The 25,400-nt window shown below is 34.3% G+C and overlaps 1 protein-coding gene across 6 annotated transcripts in view; it reads right to left on the bottom strand.

The window, feature by feature from the left end:
* CNTLN (centlein) overlaps positions 1-25,400 on the bottom strand; it is a 202,699-nt gene that overhangs the window by 44,588 nt on the left and 132,711 nt on the right. For all 6 annotated transcript variants that reach the window (XM_068667749.1, XM_068667754.1, XM_068667751.1 and 3 more), the window contains 4 exons: positions 23,969-24,489; positions 21,169-21,343; positions 18,181-18,274; positions 17,295-17,518 (listed from right to left, as the gene is read on the bottom strand). In XM_068667749.1, coding sequence (XP_068523850.1) covers positions 17,295-17,518; positions 18,181-18,274; positions 21,169-21,343; positions 23,969-24,489 — 1,014 coding nt within the window. The remainder of the gene's footprint in view (positions 1-17,294; positions 17,519-18,180; positions 18,275-21,168; positions 21,344-23,968; positions 24,490-25,400) is intronic.

The following is a 25,400-nucleotide window of genomic DNA, read 5'->3' as shown; positions in this document are numbered from 1 at the left end:
ACCATTGCTAGTTAAACAAATACATACTGACTTAGGTACTCCAGTACCTAATATGCCTGAGCACCTTAGCTACTGGTATATACAAATAAAGACTTATATCAGATGTATAACATTTACTGCAAAATATCCACACCTTTCTAGAGACTAGAAAATTTTAAATGAAGACAGGGAATCCATGCAATCTTTTATAGTTAGGACCAGGTTTTACTGCAAGATTTTTTGCAGGGTTACACAGTATTTATCCGATTTTCACCAGATATGAGAGTTGGGGCAAACTCATAAAGCTAGAAATTTGAATTTTTCATCTAGGGTCAGGGATAGTGCTTGCCATATTCCCCCTGCTTACTCTTAACACATCTAAGCACTGCAAATGAACTACTTGCATGAGAGCCAGTCAGGGAATTTCACAATCCCTACAACTCATTACGAATTTAACAGCAGCAATACTAAGTATTCATATGTTTCAGATAACACATACAAATATGCTGCACTAAAACTCATTGGGGGAAAAAATTAATAATGCTTCCATCTGTTTTCCGTATAGCTCACATAAAATAGAATGAAACCAAACTGAAAATGCTATTTTAAAGACTGTTTTTAAACTTTCTTTTTATTTATGTGCTTATTTCCAAAAGCATACAGCTTTATATCTTTAAAAATTAAAAATTATTTTAAAAGAAAATATAACCAAGAAAGAAACTAAACAGCTGAAAGAATGGTGAAATATTAATTTAACCTCTCCTCATTTCCATCTGTTTTAGAGAGTGAACCATTTTCTATTGAAATATTTCTGCATCTCAATGTGAGTGGGCAGGAATTCTGTGATGTAGGGAAAGCTGTTCCATCTACCATACTCTGGCCTCATCTTTAAATATTGCTCTCATTTACTTAAATCTCAATTTTTAAACTGTTAAAGACTGTTTTCTGTAAACTTACAGAAATCGATTTTAAAAGACACAAAGGTTTGGAGTTGTCATATGGGTATTTTGAGATAAAAATACTGAAAGTACTAGAAAATATTATCAAAGGTGGGTTGCAGTATCTGAGAAACAAAATGTATTAATATATATGTAGGTTTGAATTTATACAATAATTTGTAACTGCTTCCACAGTCAATAGAAGCTGAAAAAAATGTCCTCAGGAGCTTTATTATTATTATTTTTTTTTCATTAAATTAACAATTTTAATTACTGGAAATGTTCAGGGTTCTCACAGAGCAGGTCAAAAATATAGATACACAACAAAGAGCTGGAAAATGAAAGATAGAAGAGTCTGGAACTTCTCTAGTCATATAAAGGTAATACAGTATAAATATTAATATACTATACGTTGATTTTCCTTGTAAGAAAATAAAGGCATATTGCTAGGCAGTTCTAAGGAGTATGAGGAAGTTGATGACAGACATTGGCGGGGGGGGGATATCAGGATAGGAGATATTTTTCAAAATCACTAATTGCATTAAAAATTAACTCTAGAATGTATTGCATTTAATTTAAAGCGGTAATTCATCCCTGGATTCTCGTAAATGAACCCCTACAGTCTTATCTTTAATTTGTATTATATGTTATCATTGAAACCCCAACTAGAACAACAGACATAGGTGAACATTTTAGGGTAAAGTATTCCTTCTGTTATATATTAACGTACCGAAGAGACCTTAAGGAGAAGATCTATTTTCTGGCTAATACATAAACTGAAATGTATTTTCCCTATATCATAATTATGATCAACAGTGTGACTCATTTGGGTGATTAATTTTTTTCACATACATGAATAATTTGAAGGCAATATTGTGGTTGTGCCAGATCCCTGCAATCCAAGGATCCAGCCTCAAGCAGATCTACAACTGCCATCTCTTAGTATTTCCCTCATTTTGTTCTGCTTGCATCACTGAGGAAGAATATACAGGTTGACTCATACATTTCTATTTGATGCACATAACAGCCCAAAGATCACAGGACCACCTTTGAATCTCCAAATGAACAGAAAACTGTGCATAGGCACAGTTCAGACAACAAACAGTATATAGTCTTTTCCAGTGCCTCTGAATCTCATGAGACACGGTATGGCTAGCCATACAGTCTCCATTACCAAGAAAGAACTTCTTGCCACATTAGGCATCAAAGGTAGCCAGAGTGACGTAAAATGAACCTGAACGCAACACAAACTATGGGAAGAGTACATGACTGCTTCACTAATTGCCAATGACACTTCGGGATAACAAATCAGATGGTGCAGAGCATCAGCAAGAAGTACTAACATTATCCTATCTTCTCTAGCAGTAGGTCTAGGAAGTCCAGGCAGTTTAGGCACACATACGTGGCTTCAAAAGTATAAAAACTCTTCCCTTAGTGTAAAAAGAAGTGTATTGTTGTCTGACTTCTGTAGGGATGCCAACAAATCCTGTGAGCCATTATTCATTGTCTGAAACAACCAGGGCCCAAGACAGAGAAAAATGAGGATAATCACAAGGAAAGCATGCTACAGAAAAGGAATCTCATGCATAGAACCCAAATAAGATTTATTTTTTTTTTTTGGTCTCAAAAGTAGTCTTAGTTCTTAACACATTTCTACTGTTGTTGATGTCTTAATTCTTTGCTCCTAATCCTTTATGCCCAGAAAGATGAAAAAACATCAAATGAATCCCAAAGGTTTATATGTCTTCTTTGGTACAGTAATGTGAGAGGCTGTGCTTTTCTGGTTTGCACTCCTGGCTATGGATACGTCTTCAAGTGAAGGGGAGTAGACAGGACAAAAAAGTATGAGCAATAACTTTACAGACACAAACTTAACCAAGAGATTGTGGGAATAAGAGCCAATTCCCAGAAGACCAATTCTTTTTCTTCATTAAACTAGAAAGAGAAATCTCATCGTGGGATCAGTAGACAAGCAGGGTTAAGTACAGGAAACTGATGCTTTACAGTGCTGAACCAGTGAAGAAGATTTACCTGCTTAACTCTGGATGAGCTCAAAAAAACTCTGCAACCTAGAGTTTACAGAATATCCGAATCACAGGACAGTTTGTTGGAAGGGACCTTAAAGGTCATCCAATTCCAACATTCTCTGCCATGGGCAGGGACACTTCCCACTACACCAGGTCACCCAAAGCCCCATCCAACCTGGCCTTGAAAACTTCCAGGGATGGGGCACCCACAGCTTCTCCAGGCAACCTGTGCCAGTGCTTCACACAGCCAGTCCCCCCCCCACCCAGCAAAAAAAATTCTTCCTAGTATCTAATCTAAATCCACCCTCTTTTAGTATAAAGCTAAATCCAGAGTTCTAGGATATACTTCCTTCTGAAATAATTACCCCAAGAATAAGGTGTGGGAGCTATTGTTATGGGCCCTTCTGGTTAATGATAGGTATTACTAGAAACCAAAGAATAATAAACTGCATGAGAGAAAAGGTGAACTTGGTATTCAAGAAATAAAAGTTTATGGAGAATAGCTGTAAGTGCCATTGTTTATACTCTTCAGTATTAAGATATATTTCCAGTCTTAGGTAGGTAAAAAACAGTTGTTCCATTTTGAGAATGAGAAGAGGACAAAAAATTAAGTACTGCAAGACCAAAACTGGAAATGATGTCATGAATATATTACATTTAGCGCTTGCACAAAGCAATGTAAGTAGACTACCCCTGAAAATTTTGGTATAACTGCAAAAATGCCCATGGCAACCATTTGCAGTTTTCAGTGCCCTCTGAGTGAGAACATCTGTCATAGATATCAATAATCCTTCATGAAATAAATAAGTCTATTTCTTTATGCTTTACCTTAAAAGAGACAGAAGCATATACTGACCATTAGCCTTTTAAAATAATCTTTTACACATCGGAAGGGACCTATTACACTCCACCAGTGTTTATCATCGATCTGTTATTTCAGGAATTACTTTCCTTGAATCTTTTCTCATAGGTAGCATCTTCAACACTTCCTAAAATTCCTGTAGATTTATTCCAATATGTATATTTTAAGTGTGGTGCCCAAATAAGATACAGCATCTCACAGAATGCCTCACCAGTGCTAAGTAGCAAAATAAATATCCCCTGTGAAAAATAACACTTGATAAGCTGTGAATGTTTCTACTATGAAGAGTGGTAGATTTGACTTGCAGGTAGCCTTTATGCTATGAAATACAATCCACACATTTCTCAGAAAGAAACAATCGTATTTGGCCAGCCTTTAGACCTTTGCAACATAAACATACATATCCACACAACAAACCAAACCAAACCAAAGCATGACAAAAATCAACAGACAAAAAAAACAACCAACCAAACAACAACAACAACTTGAGTTGCCACTCAAGTGATTAGGTAAATCTTGATTTGGTATTGTGAAATTCAAACTACAGAAATTATCTTACAGAAATAAAATAAATCAGTTATAGTTGGAATATAAAATAGCAAAACTCAAACCTTAAACTTCAACAACACCCGTTTCCTCCTTCTTTAACTAGGAACTGTATTTTGAAATTAAATGATCTCGAAAACTTTCTAATTACCTTAATGCTTAAAATTGAAACTGGTGGCTAATATAACAATAATTATTTTTCCTTCATGGCTAGCTTTCAGATTGTTATTGTTATATCTCTCCTAGAAATAGAAGCTTAAAAATAATAATTGCATGGTTTTGTGGTGATGTTATTTTTCACACTTTAAAACCTTTTTTTTTTTTTTTAAATATTGTATTTTTAATGAGAAAGTGCAACATTCACTTCACAGTTAACGGTGAATCTGTAGCTGAAACACTGTTTACCACAAATGCCTCAAAAAGTCACATCTGACCCTCTACTAATAGGTAAACAGCATATGGCAGCGTGCTTTTTTATTATTTAACTTAATTTTCATGACTTATGGTTTTGCTACTAACAAAACTGGGCAGCCTTATTCAATCATGATTTATAAAGAAATAAAACATGCAAATATCAGTACTTTCGCAGAAACAGTCACATGCTTTGTGACCACTTTTGCTTCCTGACATCCTAATGACAAACATGCATTGCCATATCTCTAAAGGCAAAGCGAAGCAAGAAAAGTTAAATTCTTTAGAGAATAGCAGAGTTTCCTAGCTGGAAGCATACAAGAACTGTCATTTTCTTTTACAAACAGAAATTATAGACTAGCAATGTTTAGATCACCTTCACTAACTTAAAATACTGTTTTCCCAAGTGACCTAAAATACCGAGTAAAACAACAGTACAACGATATTGTACAGGGTGTTCCTAGTGATAATCATACTTTTTCAACATCTGATATAAAACACAGACATTGTTTTAACAAGTAGCACTTTGCCTGACCTAGAAGATAGGACAAAGGAGTAAGAGAGTCACGTCCAATTCCTCATGGATTCTCTGCTTGGATCCTGGTTTTTGCACAGTTTACCTTATGAACATGATCCGAGTGACATTTCACAAATTCCTGGATAAATGTTGCTACACTCTGCCAGCAGAGAGACAGGCTGTGTCATGCACAGATCAATAATAGCACTGTGTTTCATCAGCCTCAAAATCAAAAGTGCTTCATCTGGCAAAAGCCATGGCCCTTGAGGATCTGACATATATAAACTGAATACCCTACACAGGATGTCTACTACAAAATCTGCCAGTGCAAAGACAAGTCTGGAGATACACAGTGAGTATATGTAAATAAGAAAATGCATTTTTGTATATATAAAGAAGTTTTTAACTCCTTTTTATGAAAAGTAAGAACAAATATCACAAAGAAGCTGCTGAATAATGGAAATGACACTATTTAAAATTTTACATTTCTTGACAAAAGAATAAAAACACAGCCAGGACAGTCCAATAGTCAATCTTTTGAGGCATTTACTGTAGCATCTTTTGAACTGTATACAGTAATATATATTATAGTGTGCACCAATAAAATTATTCTATGTTTAAATTATACTTATAGCCTTCGTAACAATTTAATTTTCATTAAATATACAACATGACTTTTTTGTTTTCTTCAGGGAATCTACTCAAAGTAGAGAAGACTGTAAATTACAGGAAGTAAACTTCCTCTAGTTTCAGGCCTCAATACAGGTTTTTATAATGAAACAATGGAAATGTATGTCTCCTACTGCTTAGCCTTTCTCAAGATTATCTTAACCTTATTTGTCAAAAGAGAGCTTCCAAAATTTTTTGTTTCAAGTGCATAATCTCCAGCTTTTTAATTGAAATCATTCTCTATCAAAATTCATTTCCATTTTTTCTCATAGTAAATTGTATTTTTTATTATTTTCTGCCAAAGTTTTTACTTTTCACAAACAATAATTTGAAAAGTAAGTATTTGATGCTTTGGAAGCCAAGCCTGTAACAAAGAAGGGTCACTCAAAAAAAGATTACTCTGTTATCAATTAGAATTAAATGCTTTCTCATCTAAATATTTCACTAATACCTCACTAAAAAAAATGTTTCCTTAGTCAAACCTACATCTGGACTAAGGAATATGAAAAAACTATTTTTAAAATGTTTATCTAATTTTATATATTCAGATTTTTCCTCATCAAGCTATGTACTACCTAAATTAAAGACTGAGACAGGGCCATATGTGAGTCCAAGGAATGGCTGGAGTTAAGAGGCTGTAGCTTACTTCCTACTAGGAAAAGCTGACAGAGTTGTGGCTGTTTAGCATGGAGATGAGTAGGTTCTGGGGTGATATTACGTATGTGCACAAATATCTGAAGGAAGGCAGAGTCAGGTTCTTCCCAGTGGTGCACAGCGACTGGACAAGAGACAATGCACACAAGCTGGAACATAGGACGTTCTGTCTGTACATCAGGAAATGCTTTTTTTTTTTTTTTCCTGGGAGGGTGACTGAGCAAGGTTGTAGAGTCTCCCTCTTTGGAGATATTAAAAAGCCATCTGGACATGGTTCTGGACAACCTCTTCTGGGCCCTACTTGAGTCGGGGAGGTAAAGTGGGGGGTAGAATAGATGATCTCCAGAAGTTCCTTCCAACCTCGAAAATTCTATGTTTCTGTGAAAGACCTTTAGTCTTCTCTCAGCTTTGTAGCCAGAGAATCTAACGGGCTGTACTGAACAATTAAAGTCTCAACTACGTATACACTACACCACAAATGCAGATTTTCCTTCTTTTTATATTTCTTCTGCTAAAGAAGAATCTCTTTGAATAAGAATCTTGAAGAGTCTTCTAGAAGAAGAATCTCTTTGAATGTTCCTATTGCTCATTATGGAACATTCATTTCTTTTAGCTTATTCCCTTTTTTTCATTATCGATTTCCCTGTGCCATGACTTGGTGTTTCTGAGTAGTGATGACTTCTTCCTTCCAGCATTTAAAGGGGACCAAGAAGAAATCTAGAAAGGGACTCTTTATCAGGGAGTGTAGCGACAAGATGAGGGATAACAGTTTTAAACCGAAACAGGGTAGGCTTAGAAAAGACAAATTTGTTCCAAAGAAAAAATTCTTCCCTCAGAGGATGGTGAGGCAGTGGCACAGGTTGCCCAGAGAAGCTGTGGATGCCCCATCCCTGGAAGTGTTTAAGGCCAGGTTGGATGGGGCTTTGGGCAACCTAGTTTGGTGGGAGGTGTCCCTGCCCATGGTGGGGAGGGAACTGGGTGAGTTTGCAATCCAAACTATTACAGGATACTTCCTCTGCCTCAGAATTTCTCTTCTTTACAAACTGATATTTTAAGATCATTATAACATCTATCCTTGGTTTCAGTTAGACCCTTATAAAGCACTGCTTTGACTTTTCGTAAGTTTATTGTCCATATTTACATCTCTTCTCCACAGCACTTAATTAAATGCATTCTGAATTTCATCACAAAAATACTTTTGCTTAGCTTTGCTCTATGAAGTACATGCATTTCTCCCCAAAATTCTTCTGATAACCAAAAGTGTTACTAAAGCAGAGGACATATCTTCCTCTTTGTATTTTTCATGCTTTCAGCTCACATTATTAAACATATCCTTTCTCTGTCTGTTGCTCTTTTTCCATGCTTCTTCCTATAGAACATGTTTGTGTTTTTATCCCTAAAGGCTACCCATTGCTCAACACAAGCAGTTGACTTCTAATTCATTTTTAGATTAATTGTCCAATATGAGAGCTGTTTTCTTACCCCAAATCTCACCTGAAAATATATACTTTCCAATATTCTCAATTTTAATAACCTGTATTATATCTTTACGTTACAAAATGTCCTTACTTCACAACAGTTCCTCAAATCTGAAGCAGAAGTCATGAATAAGGGGGAAACAATGGTAGAATTGGATGATATGTAATGGTGCAAAGCTTTGACATAGATCTTCCAAAATGTATGAGTTCTATGTCAATTTTTGTTATACATGGCCTGCAATGTCCTCATATCAAGTATGAGTATGGAAAGAAAACAGAATCTTTTTTTTTTTTTTTTTTTCAGTCTTCCTTTGTTAGATTAAAGAATCTAGAAACTACTTTCTTTTTCCTAGATTTTTAAACTGGAGTTACCTTTTAACCTCCTCTTTTATAAACTCTAATTGCTCTCTGGAATGTCATGTTTTTAAATCCTTCCCATAAGTCTTCGAATGATGTTTACTTCCCTCAACCTCTTCCTTGGATTCTGGGTATTGGAGCTAGACAGTACTCTAGAAGCAGCCAAATCATGCCAAAGACAAGGAAAATGTATTCTCTCTGCTCCTATTACACAGTCTCCAGTTCATATATTCTTGGTGTATAAACAAAAAAAACACGCTAGTGTTTATCACAATGGCACTGGGAGTTTATGCTCAACTTATTACCTACTAGGTAATTACTTCTCACCTTTCTTCAGAGTTCCTGGTTCCAAGGAGACAGCCATTCAGCTTTGCTCAACATGAATTTGGGCAGTGATTTATTTTGATGTAATGATTTTCTTATTAAAAACCCTGTTGTGAGGTCATAATGATCCACACTTCTAGCCAGTGTCTGGTGGATAATTGAAAGTTTAGAATAGCTGTCAATGACTGAAGATATCCTCCTGCACTGACTTGGATTTTTTAAGTTGTCACTAGCTTAAAAAAAATGACTGAAAGATTATACCTCTAAAACAAACAGCAAAAAGACTGTCATAAATTTCATAGCATATCCAAATGGAACTGATGCATAAGGTGTAAACCATTATTGGGAAAAAAATAATGTTATCATTCATGTGAGGGATCAACAAAATTAATTTCATGGTACGTGAGATTCTGAGCTAGAGAAAGTGATTTAGTACTATTTATATGTACTGATTTAACCTTAAGATATGAATTGACACATTGAATCTACTCTGTGTACCATGTGACAGTATTTAACCCCAATTCATATACTACATGAAACATGGTGAAGATCACTGAAGAAAATTAATCACCATAGCACAGGGACACAAAATGTAACTGGGTGTGCTTATAAAACTTCTAGATACTTTCAGGTCCTAGAACCATTTTCTTAATCCCATGCCCCTGCTCCTTCAACTTATTAGGAAATCCACCTCCTCGTATCAGGAATAAGACTGCCTCTTAATAATTCATATTACATATATTTACCTAACCATACTGAACACCCTTCTCTACCTACATTATGCTCCTTATCTCCCCAGAGACGGAAATTTATTTAATTGATTAGGACAGGAGCTAAAGAATGAGAAGCAAGGTAAAAGCATGTAATAGGAGAACAGAAGAAAAGGAAATGATTTTAACCCTTGGATATTTGTTTATATAGGCCTTCTTATCCTTTAACGTTCACAGTGTAAAACACTTATGGGAAGGATTTAAAAATCCATTAACGTTCACAGTATAAAAAAAGGAAAAAGTGTTTCCCCAATTTCTCATGACTTCTGAAAACTTTTCATACTTAAATAATCAGGAAAACTTTTACTTATTCTGAGAATGTGAAAAGAGACTGTTAGGTAAAAATCGGACACATTAAGCAGGCAATTACATACAAGTGGAGATTCAAACATGCACAGTATACGGCTGATTGAAACCAAGACATGTATCTCTTGCATTTTAGTAGCACCCACAGAATGGTACAAACAGATGCTTGCATAGTGTATCAGTATACTAACTCTGCAATATTAAAAAAGGTAAATAAATGTAGCTATGTCCTCTAAAGTAATTTCTTCCCTGTAATTTCAAAATGCAAAAGAACTTTTTACCACAGGGAGACCTCATACATGCACCTCTACAGTCAAAAAATACATTTTTACCATAAGTATTACAACCTTGGAGATCTTGAAACTTAAAAAAAAAAAATCAATGGAAATAAGCATATGCATGAAATTGTTAGTAAATCAATTTAATAGTTAATATGGCAGTTAGTGTTAATACTTTTTTGGGGGACTCCAGTGAACAAGCATAAGAGTACTGTTCCAACTGCAACCCACACTATTTTTTCCATAGCAATCTGTAAGGAAAACGGACTGCCATAGGTGAAATGTAATCTCGCTTTAAGAAATAAAGAATTATTCCCAAATCAATGTGCTGGTTTTGGTTTTTAATTTTTTTTATTTTTTTTTTGGTGAGACTTGATGGTGAATAAATATTATCTGATAAAACCATTTAACACCCACAGAACTTCACATAATAGACAGAACCCAGTCTAGTTCAGTGCTTAGCTTTAATTAAATGAGCAGATCACACTGAATTCAATGAAGATATTCTTATACTGTGTATTTAGTCCCTTTTCCAAAAGAGAAGCAGAGTAAGTGTGTGGCTTTTTATTTTACTTCTTACTGTCATTACAAAGAAAACTTTAAAACTAATTACATAGAAATATCATGTATAAGACTTTTTACTGTACATCATTTTTATAGAGTCAACAACAGACAACTGTCTTTACCTGAGCTGAATTAGAACTAAAAATACTTTTAAGAAGGGATGAAGGTGACAAAAAAATACAATGCATTAAAAATAATTCTTAAAGTTGATGTGAAGTGTTTTCTTAGGTATTTAACATGTATATATAAAGCCTCGTACAAGGAAGGAAATCATTAAGGTGTTAAGGTCTTAAAAAAGTTGTCATGAACAAGAGCTGTCCTAAGTACATTAAGATGCAAACTGTAGGAATATGCACTGAGGGTTAAATGAAAAAATATTTCCATCAAATATTACCCTTAGGGATATGGTTTAGTGGGGACTGTTAGCGTTAGGTCAGAGGTTGGACTCGATGATCTTGAGGTCTCTTCCAACCTAGAAATTCTGTGATTCTGTGATTCTGTGATACTCAGAAGAACAACTCGGCAAGAAAGGAAGGACAAAAGGAAATCCTATCGTGTCAATGTTAGTTGAGCTTTTCCAGGTCCCACATGGTATCTTATTCAGGAAAATTTGGGGGTTAAAAAATTTGAAATGAGTTCTGTTTTTTGTCTAGTAATAAGGTAGGATTCACTGTACAAAGAATGGTTGATTGAATCACATGGAAGGTGGAGAAAAGTAAGCTACATTTCACATGATACCAATAAACTAAAAAATTACAGTATACCTTCCATATTACAATATTAAATTTTAAACTTATAGTATCTTCCAGTGTTTACTGTAATATGTATACACATGCATATTACTGTATTATACTATCAGATGTTTATATTAAATATGCTTAAAGATATGTATACTACCTATATTTGTTACAGTACAAGGATATGCTAATCCTGATGCAGGTTTTTTCTTTTAGTATAGCAGCATAACATTTAGAATTTCTATATGATATGATAAAATAATACACAGTATTGGTGTTAAGTATATTCTATGAACTTCATGTAGTCTCCACAATTTTTTATTTACAGTATATTTTTCTAGAATTTACCTATCTGTAAGTTATTTCATTTTGACAGCAATATAAAACAACTCTCATAGTTCCAGTTCATGCCAACTGTTCTCTTTAATTTATGAATGAGACACATTTCCTACATGCAATGTACTTCAACTGTTGTTCATCAATAATTCAACAGATTTATTGTAATTTTTCTTCAGAGATCAATAGAAATGTAAAAGGTATTTTGCTTTATTTTTGTTTTGTAATGAAAGCACAATTTCATGATAAATATATTTTACAGTGTAGTTCTTTAAAGGAACCAACTTCAAAATGTTGTAAAGTTTGCAGTGCAACAAACAATAAAATTTGCTAAGATATTTTTGGTTTACATACATTTTAAAAGGGCAGTTACTTTCATGTTTACCATTTAGCAATTCTTCATTTTATTTCCAAGTTGACTTCTCTGACAGAATAGAAAATAGAAATTTGAGAACTGTGTTATACCAGCTGCAATGCTGAATCAGTTGTTTACTAGAGGAAAAATTATACAGAGAATTCCTCACTAAAGAACTGGAAATTTGACCAGATACATTTAACTAGCTAAACAGCTAGTTTATTACATCCTTAGTAGAATTTTGGACTATGAATAGAAAGAGGAGAATTTTAGGCTCACAGTATCAGAGAGCTTTGTCTGTCTCTGTTTCTAGCCTTTATAAGTCTGACATCCCAGCCTGATTTTCAATTTATTAGGCTCAGAAAAACTCTAGTAAACCTAAATGTCACTTGTTTAATTTATGATATATCAGAATCTATTATTCTCTTTAGAGCCAAGTCCTCAAAAACTATGAGCAGGGTCCTGAAACAGAACTTAAAATCCATAGGAGTGAAGTTTAAAATAGACAATTTTCATAGGCAGTATTGTCATTTAGGTCTGGAACATTGTGGCAAGACCAGGAAGAATGGCTTTCTCTCAAGAACACATAAACTGATAGTATGTTTTGACATTTGAATTGTCTGTTGTGCCATCAAAGAGGTCTCTTCTAGGCCTTCACACAAAATGATAACTGTAGTATGACTTCAGAAGAACATACTATTCACATACAGGTAAGTTTTGAGAAGACCTCAGCCTCCCACTTGAACATAGTTTTATTAGGTAAATCTCTGCTGTTTTAGATTGTATTTACAAACTCTTGAAAGGTCAAGCAGTATATCCTATTTTATCATACTATTAACCCTTCTGATTTATCTTTACACTTTTTCTAAATTTTACATGTACATATAAGTAAAACAGAAAATGTGCTATTTTGATTTTTTCAGATTCTATATTTAATTATTTTTGAATATTGTTCCTAAAGATTATCATACCTGCATATTAACCAAGACCATTGCTATTCACAGCAGACACAGAAGGATCTGTACACTTCAATCTTCAAAGTGTTTACGTTAAAAGAATTGGACATGTTTAGAAGAACTTCTAATGGGACAATATTTATTTTAAAAGATACCAGAAGTTTTCAAAATGTTTATGTATTTGCTACAATTCTACTGAACAAAAGTGAGGAAGTTCAAGAAGCAGTTTTGACTTACTGATGAATAATTTTAAAAAAATTAGCTTGTAATTTCAGGCTTATTCCTAAAATCTAGGAATCCTTATAATTTAAAGAAAACAGACACACAAAACTTATAATGTAAATAAATAATAAACTTATAGAATGAAAAACTCCACATGAAAACTTAAGTTAAAGTGAAATCTTTGTGTAAACAATAGTTAAGTCAGTAATTTACAATGCATCTAAATTCATCATCAGTTTCTTCTTTGTTTTGAAGTAACTGAATAATGCTAAATTGGTTATTACTCATATCTGGGTATGATAAGAAGAGTGAAGATTGCTGAATTTACAGATGCAGCTCTGAATTCTCAGCTGTTCACTGATAAACTGAGCAGCAAACAATAGTCAAGAGAATATGTAGAGAAAGCCACGAACATATTTTTAAAAACATAAAGCTTTTTCTAGCCTTATTCTTTTTTGCTTTTAATGCTTACACCTTTCTGTTCTTGAGATAATCCACCAGATCAACTTCGCTTTTGTCTTAAAAGCAAACTGTATTTAAAAAGCCCAGTAAGAGCTCAGGAAAAAGAAATGTTCCCTCAAAATTCGAAGAAAATAGAAACTTCAACAGTTTAAACAAAGTTTAGAGAGACGTTTATAACGCTATAGATGCTATCACAAAAAAATCCCAAAGCTGAGCTGCAGCCAAAACATACACAGACTTCTAAAAAAAATCCAACTCATCAAAAAAGTAGTTGTATATCTGCAAGAATGCATCTGAAAAAAATTGCTTAAACCTTCACGCCATCCACTCCAAAGGACCTGTCAGTGGTTGGCTGTTTGACTTGTTTCCATCTTTTGAGATCCATGTTTCCTAGTGAAGCATCCTTATACAAGCACTTTGCAAATGTCTATGGCTTTCTGTTAAGAAATGCATTTATGACATCACCTGAGAAACTGGAAATATGATGCAAAAGATCCTACGGTACCTTTCAGAAGTAGACCTATGAGTGGCCACAACTTTAATAAGGTAAGTGCTAATGACAACCTGCATACAATTTTCCTTTTTTATCAATAAATTTCATCTGAACTTCTCCAACAAGAATGACACCTACTGCATAACACTAATTATCACGGCTCTGCTGTATGCAATAAATAGACTATTTTTATAATCAGTCACATAGTGATACAAATGAGTAGGGGGGAATAAATCTTATGGAAAAAAAATAAATCCTGGATTTTTCTAACAATTCCTTTCTGATGTTTTTCCTAAGAAACTAAGGAAATGCTAAATCCCTTTGCTTCTACATTAAGTATCAGCTCCAGCTGTGATTTCTATACACTGATTGCAAAATGTAACTACTGTACTTCTGAACAGACGGTCTTGACTCAGTATTGATGTAAATCCTTGGAGAATGCAAGCTTTGATTCTCACATGTGCAGACACTTTAAAGTCATTTTGCAGAAATATGCACAGAATTGCTTTTGCAGAAACAAAACAAAGCAAGAAATTGACATTACTGCAAAGTAATGCTAAACAAAAGTAAGTAAGGCTAAACAAAAAATAAACTAAAAATTCAGAACTCCTAACTCTTACAAAGAAAAACAAACGTAAATACAGGTGTGTGTGTATCTCCAAGAAAAATACACAAAACTACATATGTACATATATTCTGAAAATCAACAGATGCCAGACAGTTCGTAGGTTGTATGAACTGTAAAATGTCTCGATATGAACATCTGGAACATTTAAATCCTAAATCCAGAGTCAATCTTCTAGCACTAGATTCCTTGAGGATTATAACAAAGAACTGAGTGCACAAACATCTGCCCTTGTTTCCTAATGGATTTATTTTCTTAGTTAAATTCAGGCAACACCTCATCCAAGTCCATGATGTTGATGTTTAAGTTACTAAAACACTACACTTACCTTAGCCCAACATCACAAGTTTGCTGTTAATATAAAATTACCCAGGAGCATGATTACATACAGAAGTTATATTTGGATGTTAGTTACTTTGACACTGTTAAAGTGTGTAAGAGTCTCCCTGAATCCACAGATTGCCTAAATCTTTTACTTCTTGGTTTGTTCCCTTCGTTTTTATCTTCTACCTGTGCAAGATAATTCCAGAACCTAAAGTTAACAGGAACACTGAGGAGAAACAATGATGAAAACAGTATTCTTAATAATGAATAAAATGTTTTAAAAAATAGAATTCCACTTGCAATACCTTAAAACTTCACTTCTAGATAGCATTCTTTTTATAACACTAATAAAAACAATCAAACCACCACCACAAAAAAAAAAAAAAAAGGTGTGCTTTGCAATCATTTGATCTGTCTGTATCATGGTTCTCTCTCTAAAACATGCATGTACCCTGCAGTGACTGTGTAGGTGCTTTACCTCCTTAATTTTCACTTGGCAAGTAGCCCAAGCCTTTGCTTTAAATTTCCCACTTGGTAGCACTACTATGGCACCTGAAGAGTAATTAGTTATAAGAAAGGGAATTTGAATCGGTTGCTGAGAAGGAAAAAAATGTGCATGCCTAATAAAGATTTTTCCTCGAGTACCTGCAACACATTTATTTAATTTTGCTTAGAATGCACCACCCTTTAAATAGACAGTTGACCAATCTTTTTTTTTTTAAAGAAATAAAAAATTTCCAAAAGAACAGTGAAAGAAAATTAGTTTCTAAGAACATATTATTTTGCTTTGAGTCAGTCTTTTACATTACAACAAGACTTACCTTCATACATTTTTTTTTTAACACAGTTTCTTGATAATGGCCTTTTTAAAAAAAAAAAAAAATTGTTTCCCACATTGCTCTCCTATGGATGCCTAAGGTGTAGTCTTCTAGGAAGGCAAATCATGACGATGTCTGAGCAAGTTGAATATTCTATCTAAATTACTTATACATAACTCTCTGTGAAGTTTATACTGTCCATGAAACTTTACATTATGATACTATTTGTGAGATAGGCAGATCTCCACTGGTTCCAATGACCTTGGAAACTATTTTTGAACAATTCATTACATATATATGGTTATGCAAAACGAGTAACAGAAATGAGGTTTTTCCTTCTCTAGAAATTAGCAGTTCCCCAGCCCTAAGAAAGTGAGAAGTGCTGCTCCTGATACTGCTTCTGCCTTCTGTGCAAAGAGAGAAATGCAGAGAAGTTTGAGGGGGAGGGGATTTGATTTCTTTTTTAATGTCTGCCTCCTTCCAGCAAGTCCATCTGTTGTAGCACTATAATTCTGGAAGCAGGATGTGTGTGTGACCAACAGGAGACAATTACTGCAAAAGTGTTTGTTGATTCAGCTCTATAAAGGGCAGGCCAATCACTACAGTATGAATAGAAAAGAATTCCAGCTGAGGAGCTGCATATAGATTAACACAAAATACATATATATAAATGAGAATGGGGAAAATCTGAAAGGAATGATAGTATGGGAAAGGATTAAGTAGGAATGAAGACTGATGTAAATAAGGAAGCTGGCATTTTGGGGGCTGTTAACCAAATAGTTTGTCAGTCTCTGTTTTCATAAATCATATTCTGTAGCTTTCTACCTTGACAGAGAAACTGGGTTTATATAGAACTGGTTTAAGTTCCTTCTGGAAGAAAACTCCAGTTGCCTTGAGTATTCCTTTTGTGGGGCATATGGAAATGGTTTCTCCAGAAGTGACTTCTCTTTATAGGAGAAAGGGTGCTAGTTCAAGTGGACTGACCAAATTCCCAGGAAAATTCTCAGACAACAACCTGAAGGTGAATTTCTCTCCACCATTCAAACAGAAGTAAAATATCAGTGTGAAAACATGTTATTTTTCAGAAGGACTAATGAAGTGTGTTAAAATAGTTTATCAGGCCTGTATATAACAACTGATTCGTTGTCTCATAGAAAACATGCTAATGTATAGCATTTCATAATATTGATCATAAGTTAAGAAACACACAATGTTATCAGAACACCACAAAATTATAACAGAATTAAACTGAACATTATAAGGCACCATAATGAGGAGGACTTTACCTGTATAGTCAATTTATTAGTTTGAAGTCTCTGATCAGCCAAATGTAGCTGAGTTGTTAGTTTTTCATTCACTTCTTTAAATCCCTTCACAGAAGATACTGCTGTCTTTTTTTCACTCTGTAAAACAGCTATCTGTTGCTGCAATGACTTAATTCTTTCCCGCAGTAGAGCAGCAGAGTAGCCTGGTTTCTGGAAAATGCTATTTCTCCTTTTTGTTCTGTTCTCTAAACATAAAAAAGCATGTTACTAAAGCAACAGACCATCATAAACATGATGATTTTTGATGTTCCTCTAGCCCTTCAGAATACTATTTTTGCCTATAAAATACTTTTCTAGGATACCATACTCAAAGCTTCTCAGTAAGTGAACTGAGAAATTAATTCACTTAACCTGTAAATGCTTGATGTTTCTTTTCTAAAGTGCCAACTCTGCAAACTCAACAAGGACTTGAAAGTTATATATGGCTCTAGCTTCTGATTGGTATTACCAGAAATACAGACTTGGTAACAGATTTTTTAAGGTCTAAGCCAAAATGCAGTTCATTTTGTTCCTTGACTGTGTTGGACACAGAGGGAAAGTAAGAACAAGAAACAATGAAAAGCCTTATTAGTTTTGTCAAGAGATTCAATAGGCAGGATTTAGTAAATACAGAAAACAACTTTACTGACCTAAAAGATATTTGATGGTCACTTTTTGTGAGACAATTTCATTTTAAAATAATGACCTGAAGCTTTGAAAATGTGCTCATGCAAATTTAAAACAAGAAAATCATGCAACAAATAGAAACCGAGTTTGTGTAACATAATGGATGAGGTTTTGAAACATCAGTCAGGAATTCGTTGTCAATCTTACTTATGAACTTGCCAAAAATATATAATATTCCTACCTTTTCTTAGAAATGATGGATAAGCTGTTATGAGATAGTAGATCTTTTTCCTTTTGGATTGCAACTTTTCCACGTCCTTATTCTTTGAATGGATCTAAATAAAAAACAGAAGCATGAAGCTTACTATCTCTTCCTGATGGCACACCAGCCACAAAACTGCATCATTTTCCAGTTTTAATCAAAACATCAAAAATTATTTTCAAAAATATAAAAAATTCTTCTGAATTATAATTTGAAAATCAGTTTTACACCATCAGATGACAAAGAGCACTAATTTATGTCTTTCCCATCAATGTGGAAAAAAAACAACTGTTTATCATAACCCCTTCCAAAGAATCCCCAAAAAGAAATTGGAGTGCATGTTAATATCTACAGTATTTTTTTTTAGATAAGGTATGAATTTATTCGTATGCAAAAAGATGTGTACTATTTGAAAACCTACAATATCCTTTTTTTTTCAAGATATTTAAATGCATTAAAAGGAATAGTGATATTTTTTCTAGAGGGATAAGATCGGATTAGACACTAATTCATAATGGGAAGATGCATGAATATAAGTGCATCAACTAATGCAAACCTGTGCTTGTACAGTTCAACAAAAATCAACTGCGTATCTTTTAATTATGTTTCTATTTGAAAAATAAGGTATTTCCTGAACCCATAAGATGTTTAATAACAGAAACAGAGGCCGAAGAATGAGCATGGCTTACACCAAAATCAACATACTAGTTCCTTCACTTTTAAATGCTTGGTATATTTTGAAACATGTTTTTTCCTGAAGCTTGCAAAGTTTATCAAATTTTTCAGTTGATCCAATTAATTTCTATGTGATATAATGCAACGCATTTCTGGAAATACTAATAAAAGTACCTTTTCATCAAATGTATAAGGGTAATTAGGAATGAATAATCTGTTAATTGCATTGAAAAAAGTAACAACATTCCATGGTAGTTTAGCCATGAATTCTAGATTTGTACAATTTCCACATAATTTGAAGGACAAGCAAATAGGATGTGCATGGGGAAAAAAAAAAAAAAAAAAAAAAAAAGTCTGTCTCTTTTGGGAATGCTCTTAATCAATTGTATTTTTTCCTGTGTCTCAAACGCAACAATGGACACTCGTACTAAGTCCCTATCAGCATGGCTAGAGCCATGTACAGCACTGAAGACATGTAAGGTATGACCAGTGATGGTCTGAGATGGTGATATAAATGTCAAGCAGACATGAGTTCTCAGCTGATAACCATACATAGCTGCAGTGAGAAGATGGCTATCTCCACTCTAGGCCACAGCTCTGCTAACTTAATGAGTTTAGAGAGTGTCAATGACTCCTGATACCTCACAGGGTACTATGTATTTACAGCATATGGGGCAAAACTGAGAAAGACTTTGTGCCATTACCAATCTCACCTCCAACAACAGACATAGCTCAGCACTTACAAATTTTGTGTCAGGAGCTTTTCTGGCCTTTTGTGTGAGAACACCATACCCAACTGAAGTGATTCCCTCAGAAGGGATTTAAGATTTTTGTTATAATTTTTGCTGTTTGCAATACTGGTAAAAAGCCTACTATGGTGCAAGGAACACCAAGAACTGTCAATGCTAAACCTTTTTTCAGTGCCGTCTTCCATACTTTTACAGTAAGACATGTTTTCAGGTGCTTCTCCTGAACCTCCACTGAAGCATACATACCTGCTTAGCACTCTTGAGATAATTCTTGTGCATGCTCCAGGTCCCCCAGTCTCTTAAAGAAGTGTATCAGAATACTTCTGTCTTTTCCAATAGGAACAGACAGCAAATACAATGCAAGCAAAAAGAAGAGGTACTGGCTGTGTCTAGATAGCCCAGCCTCAGCTGGATGCCCTGTCCTGTAGATGTTCAGTTCATGGTGGCAGGAGGTAACAGGAGTAGGACACTATGACAGAGTTTCACATATATTATATACTCATGATGGAATATTGTGTATTCCATACCAACAGATAGTTGCAGAAGAATTTTCAATTTTCCAGCTTTTCTGACAGAAAAATACATCTTCTCATAAATACACACAATCAAGAACATATAATGAGACCAGAGAGTTTGTATTTATTTTAAAAATTTGGAAACTAAGAAAAGGTAATCTGTTTCCAAACTCTTTATCACTGTACGTAAAGAATTTCAAGGTCATTTTCAAACAGCAGCAAGCTATTCAGTATCCCATTTCTTGAACTAAGAACTAACAGTGTCTGCTTGTGTTTTAAATTCCATGATTTAAAGTAATTTATTTGGGCAAACACAGGAGGGAAAAATTATTAGATACTTTTCTGGAGTCCAAAAATGAGTCATCTGTTACAGATTGTATGGAGCTTCTAAAGATCTGGGAAACAACCAGCTGGCCCTGTTCTGTCAGAAAGTAGCATATACATGTCAGGAATGAGACGAAGGGTTCAAACCCCAGAAATTAATGTAAGTGGGCTAAGCAGAAGCTGAAAGCACACTTTGCTCTAAACAGAATCTCCTGAACAGAGCTAGAGCCAAAACCATCCAAGATGGGGACAACTCTTTCTGAACACACCAAATTAACAGAAAGATGTTTGTGTCTGATTAGTAATCACACCATTTTGCTAGAGGAAGACAGAGATGTTGCTATTTCTTTGTTACAGGCTATGTCACCCTGTTCTGTATAGCTTAATGAAGAATTAAAGAGCTTAATGGGATGTCTGAGGCATTCTTTGTCTTGACTGTGAGACAGCAGGACTAGCTTACAGCAGGTTTACATTTTTTAATCAGCTTTTACACCCCTGATATATCCTCCAAATTCTTTGCAGACTAATTGTTCAGAAAATATTCTAAATGATAATGAAAATCTACCCACTGAATACCTGCAAGCAGATTTTCTTTCCAGTTTACAATGAGAGTCAAATTAATTATGAGGGGAACAGCGGTCATAATACTAACAATTAAACTTCAATACTCTGCACAGGAGAACAAAACAAGTTACATTATATACCTTTTTATTATACCGTTGCCTTTTGCCTTCTAAATGAGCAATGTTGCAGGGCTTTTGACTGTCTTGTATTTGTTTTTTTCCCTGTTGCTTACTTCTGTCTGGCACAGGATCAATATTTTGCACTGTCTTCATAATCACTGTTTCCAAAGTTTCAGAAGCTGGTATTTCAGAGTCACTAGAACAGCACATCAGGGAAAACAAAACAAAATTAAGCTAAACATTAGCAATTTCATTTAAAAGTTCCAAACAGCCAATAAGCAAGCACACAGAAAATACCACATGCAAGAAAAAAGAGAAACTAATATAAAATGCGAACAGTACTAAAGGTAATAAGTTGACTTATTCAACAGATATTTAGAAATATAGTAAGGAAGTAATCTGTCGTATCAGGTCAACCCAGACAAAATAAGTTTCACTATACAATGCATGGAGTTCTCAGACATTATCTGTTTCTTAAACAGCTGCTTTTGTTAGTCTACAAAAGTGACACATGAAGAACTGCTTGATAGTACTTCTAGTTGGTGAATGGTGGACTAAAATACACAAAGTTTCCTCTCTCCTTCATTTTCACATTGGATAGGAAATCAAGAAAATGCACAATACTTCATTGAATAACATTTTGTTTCAATTGAACTTTATTTGTAGCATTGACTGAGACAAACTCAGAAACTGTACCTCATTGAAATCTCTACCTAGCACCCCTTTGGAGTGCTTTTAAATTCTGTGAACTCAGCATTCTTCCTATTTAAATTGCATGCCAGACAGAGAAACTGGATGTGAAACCTATGTTCTACTTTAAATTTCTCCTTAAACTTATCTGTTGTTAAAATATCAATGTGTTCTTAATTTCCAGTTTTTCATGTCCTTGCCTCGGATTACCTTTTTTTTTTTTTGAATCAGTAAAGTCTCTCTTAAAATACGAAGTCTTGGACATATCACCTTCTATATCATCAATGGTTATTCATCACCATTTGTGCAAACGCATTTCTGAAGGAATCTCTTGACTGAAAGCAATTTTGATTTGTTACTTTTGAAACCAAGGCATTTAAAAAGGCACAACCGAGTTCAAACTAGGTTGCACCATCGTGAAAATCAATGATTTACAGGTGGAAGCCACTTAAAAGGCCTGAAAATGAAGAGTTTATATGGGAACATGTTTATCCTTTCCCATACCTGTACTGACATACGGGTATGTCTTATTGAGTGGCAAAACCAGAAACCAATATAGTATTTCAAATGTGCTGCAGTAGAATAGAAATATTTCTAACTGTGTGTATTTTTTTTCTAATTTGAATGCTTACAAGGAATGTTTTATTCAGAAAAAGAAATGATTGAATCTAGAAATTCAGAGACTGCTACTATTGATAAAGAATAGTATTTATTAATCATACTAAGAGGACTCTAAATGAAGATATATCCCTTAGATGTTGGGAATGACACCTTGAAATATCACCTTAGAAAATGTTCATTATGACTTATGACAATAAATCATTTATTTATGACAATATTTCCTAACCTGATACTTGTATAATTATCAAACAGTAAGGATACCTATGCCTAGCCAGCAAACAAAGCCATACAGATAACTTTCACTTCATTTCAAACTCAACTTGAAATGACAATTCGTTGAATTTTGTTCTTAAAAAGCAAAACACAGTAAATTGAATAAAAAGCTCATTAATTGTAACAGAAAAAAAAAATAATATATTTTTTTCTGTAAAATCAGATCTGCGGGATTAAATTAAACAGAAAAACAAACAAGCTTGATATTAATGACAGCAATGGACAAATTACATAGCATTTAATTTGTTTTCTCTCTCCAGATACTGTGTTCAGGATCCGCTATTTTGCATGGGGAGAAGCAGCAGAGGGGCTTCATTTGCCACTGCTGATTTGCTCCATATGACATACAAAGCCAATGTGAATGCTACAAAGAAGATTCCATATTCTTTATCTCTGCTAGCTTCTCTGTATTTTGGGGGTAAATATAGCCTTAAGAAATTTCTTTACATGTCTCTTAGTACAAAGTATTGAAAGAAACGGTGTTATACACAGTCACATAGGGGCTTACTACTGGCTTCAAGTGTGTGTGGACACACAGAAGCAAAAGTAAAAATCCTAAACATTTATGAATTTTGCCAGTGCAATTTTCTGAGGGCCTTGTGACTCATGACTGAGATTCTATGCAGTAACAATTACCTTTAAAGAACTAATTTTTAACCATCATTCAATTAAAGTTAGTACAATGACTGTGCATAAAACATACATGAAATAATTAGTGTGGATGGTTCTTAATTTAAAGGATGTTAAACAGCTTGTAGACATCTGCTAGCAAGCTGAAATGGGTCATTCAAAATTTATCTAACTAAATTAAGGGGAAAAAATGTTTCTCCTCCCGGGTCGGCATGTCACAAGATAACTAAACTGACTTAGTAGGCTTGCCTGGGAATCCTTAGCTGTCAGTGGTGAATATGCAAAGGGCCAGCAAATTAAATCAACCTGCCAAACTGTCAATTTCAAGCCTCATGACTGCATGAAAATAGCATCACTGGAAGAAATCAAGCATTGCCTTCTTTTGGGTTTCCTGGCACCTATTCAAATACTCATGCAGTTGTGGCTAATTTTGCATGCAAATTTCAGTCAATAAGCTCAGAACAAGACCTCCCAAGATATTTCAAAGGATCTGACAGTATTTTTTTTGAATACCAAATCAACAGTAGTTGAAATTCAATCTCCATTTGCTAGTGCTTTACATATGCACAGTGTCCCCTCTACAGGGCTAAGTTAATGAGAGCCGTACCTGCTTTCACTCACATCCTCCCAGCCGTCCTTACAGAAGTTCTCAAATACATTACTCATAACCTTGATGGACTGTTTGAGAAAAGCTCCATGATGTCCCAAAGAGCTCTTTTTCTTGGCTGTTTTTAATTTAACCTTGGTGCCTGTTATCTTGCAATTACATTGCCCAGAGGTTGCCACTGCTTTGGCTTCACCCAGCAAACACTTCAGCTCCTGCGTTTGACTCAGCAAATCTTCATTTTCCTTTCTCAACCTGTTAGCTTCTGCCACTTGCCTCTTCAAACAAGTAGCTTCTTTTTCCTGCTCATCAATCACTGCCTGAAGTTCTGTGTTGTCTCTTTTTATTTCACAAATCTGCTTAAGTAGCTTTTCCAGCTCTCTTTCTCTTGTGTCTGCATCCTCCTTTTGCACTTTTAAAGACGATTTTAAATCATTTTTCTCCTTCAATAAGTCCTTATTTACTTCTTTCAGTTTCTTTAATTCCCCTTCAATAGTTTTGCATCTTCTTTCTAGTTGTTGTACCTAACAGAAGTAATTCAAACATTCATAATATTTTAGCCTATCCAGTAGAGAAAAAACTGTTTCAAAACATATTTATTATATGACAATAATATTACACTAAGCACAAGGACAAAAGCAATCTAAAGAACTTAATTTAAAAATAATTCTAACATAGTGCAAATGAATACATTTTAGCTGCAATAATACAGCTGTTGAGCAAAGGGCAGATGGTAAAAGAAGTTAAAATTCCAGGCAAAGTGACACAGAAGTTTAAGTATGCTAATGAACGTTCCCGATGCATCTTGAGCTTGTTACTGATTTGGTTATACATACTAATTGAATTTAAATAAACACTTTAAGGCAAACTATTTTGAAATACAGACAATTTTGCATTAGCTATCTAAATCAACATGTTCTTGGATGTGTTATAAATATACAACATAGTTGATCTTCAAAAAAATTGTAGCAAGAGATGTTGGAAGCTCAGCACTTGACTATGAAGGATGAAATGCATTTTCTATTCAAAGAGAGGGAAAATCTATCCTATTCTAATAAAGCACATTTAAAGCTTCTCAATTATATACTTCTAGGAAGCATATTCTACCTATATAATGCATATACTTTGTTTCTGAAGTTCTTTGAAGTTCATATGTATTCAAGGCCATGAACAATAAACTGATTCTCAATGTTCTTCAGGACTATTTGCTCAAAGTTATTCAAACTAAACCTCACAATTTTCAGAAATAAGGGGAAACTTTAATTTCAGCAGATCCTAAAACAAACATCAGTTCTGTGAGATGTCCTCAGAAGCTTGCAAAAGCCATCAGTGAGTTTTGTGCTCTATAAACACTAGTCATTTTGGAGAAATACTTCTGGGTGGTTTTGTGCAAGCTCCATCCCCACTCTTTCACTACAGGAATTAATTCTATCCA

The sequence above is a fragment of the Anas acuta genome, chromosome Z (assembly GCF_963932015.1).
Source record: "Anas acuta chromosome Z, bAnaAcu1.1, whole genome shotgun sequence".
Taxonomy (NCBI): Eukaryota; Metazoa; Chordata; class Aves; order Anseriformes; family Anatidae; genus Anas; species Anas acuta.
This window is presented reverse-complemented; position numbering and strand designations above follow the sequence as displayed.